This window comes from Anarrhichthys ocellatus, unplaced genomic scaffold (genome assembly GCF_004355925.1).
Source record: "Anarrhichthys ocellatus isolate YVR2014 unplaced genomic scaffold, GSC_Weel_1.0 scaffold4555, whole genome shotgun sequence".
Lineage (NCBI taxonomy): Eukaryota > Metazoa > Chordata > Actinopteri > Perciformes > Anarhichadidae > Anarrhichthys > Anarrhichthys ocellatus.
In genome coordinates, this window is record NW_022284529.1 from 1 (window position 1) to 3,862 (window position 3,862).

A 3,862-nucleotide genomic window follows, 5' to 3' on the forward strand; every position below is an offset into this window, starting at 1 on the left:
AGCATGAGAAGTTTGGGACCGTTTGGAACAAGTCCAGCTGAGTTACATCAGACATTTCCTTTAGCCAGTAGGCTTTGCGGGTTTACTGTAGCGCCCCCTAGTGGTCGAATGCAAAACAATTCTCAGGGTATGTTACTGGATGCGATGTGCACATATGCTGAATATTTTGGGAATTTAGAACAAATGGTTGAGAAGTTATGTGTATTGATATTTTGCCACACACCTAAGAAGTGTATTGGTCCATATCTTGTAAACACAAAGAGATATCAAAAAGATTTTGATAAATTTTGATGATCTAGATCCACTTATGATCCACAGCAAATTTCGTAGAATTTGGAGCCAGCGTGTAGGAGTTCGCAAAAATGTGTTTTTTTTCACTAAATTCAAAATGGCTGACTTCCGGTTGGGTTTAGAGCTTAGAGCTCCGGGGGCTTTTTTGTAAGTCTACATGTGATACATCTGTTTACCAAATGTTATACATCTAAATTTTATATATAGATAGTGAAACGTACTGCGAGGGCTGCATCGTCGAAATATTGTATATATTCATACAAAATTGAAAATGGCAGACTTCCGGTAGGGTTTAGAGCATGGTCCCAAGAGACTTATATTTAAGTCTCCAGAGGATACATGTGCCTACCAAGTTTCATACATATAGCCAAAACGTAGCGCTAGGGCTGCTCTTTTGAAATATTGTAGGGGGCGCTATAGAGGCAATTTAAAACGGCCAATAAAGAAAATCATATAAACTATTTCTTCCAATGACCTGTAACACATGTACAAAGTCCCATGAGTTTTTGAGCATCCCAACCCACTAAACCATCAGCTTCCTTTTTCATGGCAAACTATGCGTCGCCACGGCAACAGCGTTCAACGAAAACTCAAAAAATTCATGATGATGCATCATCAATGTCTTAAGGCTATCCTTACCACATTTTAGACTCATCAGGTCACCTGGCTAGGAGGAATAATTAAAAGTATAAAATATGACATTTCCTTTAGCCAGTAGGCGGCGCTATGAATTATTGAATTTTTTTCAATTGAAGTATGTTTAGGCTTGAAGTAGCATCATGCAAAATAAGTTTTGTGCGGATTGGATAATGTACCTTGGAGTTATAACAACTTATAACAACTTATTTTTTCATAAACAATGAGGCAAAATGGCCGCCACGCCATGTCAAGGTTCTTTGATGAAAACTCTCGATTTTGATAACTTTTAATCACAAAGGTCTTAAGAGCATCCTGACCAAAGTAGAAGTTGATTGCTTACAATCTGTCGGAGGAGTTCGTTAAAGTGCGAAGGTTGAAATCTGCAAAAAGTGACAAAAAGCACAACTTCGAGGGTTTACTGTAGCGCCCCCTAGTTGTTGAATGCAAAATAAATCTCAGGGTATGTTAGAGGATGCAATGTGCACATATGCTGAAAATCTGGTAATTTTAGGACAAACGGTTGAGAAGTTATATGTATTGATATTAAGCCACGCCCCCAAGAAGTTTATTGGTACATATCTTGTAAACGAAAAGAGATATCAAAAAGCTTTTGATAATTTTTGATGACGTAGATCCAGCAATGATCCACAGCAAATTTGGTAGTAATGGGACTAAGCATGTAGGAGGAGTTCGCAGAAATGTGTTTTACACTAAATTCAATATGGCGGAAAATCTAAGTAGGCGGAGCTTAGGGGTCTGATTGGCTTTTTTGTAGCTCTAGCTCAAGTGGACATGTGTGTCAAATTTCAAGTCAATCGGACATACTGGCCGAGGGGCGTCGCCGGTCCGACTTGTAGGGGCGCTAGAGAGCCATTTCTTAACACAGAAAGATGCATTCTTTTTCAGATGGTTATATTCACCAGGCCTGACAAGTCCCCAAAATTTGGTGAGTTTTCATGCATGGAAAGTCCTCCAACCATGCGTACGTTTACCCAAACGGGTACAATATCAATAGGGCCTTCGCTGGCCCGATGTTGTCGGTCGCTCGGGCCCTAACAATGAGCACCAACACACCGAGGCAGCCGTCCGCGGCGCCATCTTAGCAGTCAAGTGGATACGCACACAGTGGGYGGCCCTCTGTGGATACGCSCGCACACAGTGGGCGGCCCTCTGCGGATACGCCCGCACACAGTGGGCGGCCCTCTGCGGATACGCCCGCACACAGTGGGCGGCCCTCTGCGGATACGCCCGCACACAGTGGCTGGCCCTCTGCGGATACGCCCGCACACAGTGGCCGGCCCTCTGCGGATACGCCCGCACACAGTGGCCGGCCCTCTGTGGATGTGATGTTATCTGTGTAGTCAGTCGCTGTCCTCTGATCCTGGATCAGTTCGTGAACATAACATCAGGTTAATGTGGATCAATGATGATGATCAGACTTCAGTTCCAGGAAACAATCTATAATTCATTATTAATGATCTTCATCAACCGGTAAACATTGATGTGTTTTGTGTTGAAGGACATGCCGTTCACCTGTGAGGGAATCACACCAGACATCATCATCAACCCTCACGCCATCCCTTCCAGAATGACAGTCGGCCATCTGATCGAGTGTCTGCAGGGCAAGGTAGTAATCAATGATATATATTGGATAACTTCAACTTAATAGCTTTAATTAAAAATGTTTAGTTTCTGCCAAATTAATGTCATGTCAAAAGGTAATAATACATTATAATCAGATATTATCAGGATATGGTAATATTCATAACACATTAACAATAATTACTAAAGTATTGTCAATAATAAATAAATATTGCCTGACAGGTTCTCACACATTTACACATTACATTTCATTTTATATAAAATATTAGTATATATATATATTGTCATATATCATTTTTGCATTGTTTTTTGTGTCTGGTTTCAGGTTTCTGCGAACAAAGGTGAGATTGGCGACGCAACACCGTTTAACGACGCAGTCAATGTGCAGAAAGTGTCGAACCTGCTGTCTGAATACGGATACCACCTGAGAGGAAATGAGGTGACTCTCACTGTTTAGTTCCTGTTTAACTCAAACACTTGTGTGTGTGTGTGATGTCACTGTGATTCAATGGACTGAACGTTCAGTCATGATCATCATCAGTAGAGAGTATTATTTATGTTTCATTGAAGATGATTAGTTTAAAGAGATAGTTCAGGTGTTTTGAGGTGGGGTTGTATTCATGAAGTACTTAAACTCAGGGTATTACCTCCAGTAGATGAGTTCACACTTTGAGACTGTAACCGATCGCGTCACACTTTGAGACTGTAACCGATCGCGTCACACTTTGAGACTGTAACCGTTCAGGCAGCGTCGGAAATACACGAGGGCAAAGGGCAAAACTGCCCCTAAGAAATATAATTTTGCCCCTGATATCACTAGGAGAGGGGCAAAAAATGCCCCCGAACTTTCCAAACGAATAAATAAATGGAGCGCTTCTTAATCAGACCTGTGACTGCGAGACTGCGGTCAACTCAGCAGACACTTATGTTAGTGCACCTATATGCTGAAATTCACGGTAAACTCATTTAAACGGCACAGATCGGGAGCGAGTGAAGGACTTTGAAAGTTAACGGAAAGATTAACGTGAGACAACATCCGGTTTCTTCAGACGAACATCCGGTTTTCAGAATAAGATGCCAACAAAGTATACATATTGCATAATGGAAATGAGATTAAATTAATTATATTCACATTAAGTATAAAACATGCTACCTGCATCTCGTGAGTTAAAGGTAAAATACACCTAAATTGTGCGTAAAGTGTCTTTATTCTTTGATTTGAGGGTTGCTGGAAATGAATAATACCTGACTGACAGACAATTAAGATATTTTACTAAGTAAAAACTCTGAACTGAATTTGTACCTTCAAATGGCACATTTTTAAAAATTT

The 3,862-nt window shown here is 40.9% G+C and overlaps 1 protein-coding gene across 1 annotated transcript; it reads left to right on the forward strand.

Annotated features, from left to right (window-relative positions):
- The first annotated feature begins 1,888 nt into the window (after window positions 1-1,888).
- Window positions 1,889-3,342, forward strand: LOC116379549 (DNA-directed RNA polymerase II subunit RPB2-like). The gene is made up of 2 exons (XM_031841499.1): window positions 1,889-2,557; window positions 2,858-3,342. The coding sequence occupies exons 1-2, from the start codon at window positions 2,432-2,434 to the stop codon at window positions 2,987-2,989; spliced, it is 258 nt and encodes an 85-aa protein (XP_031697359.1). The 5' UTR covers window positions 1,889-2,431; the 3' UTR covers window positions 2,990-3,342.
- The last annotated feature ends 520 nt before the right edge of the window (window positions 3,343-3,862 follow it).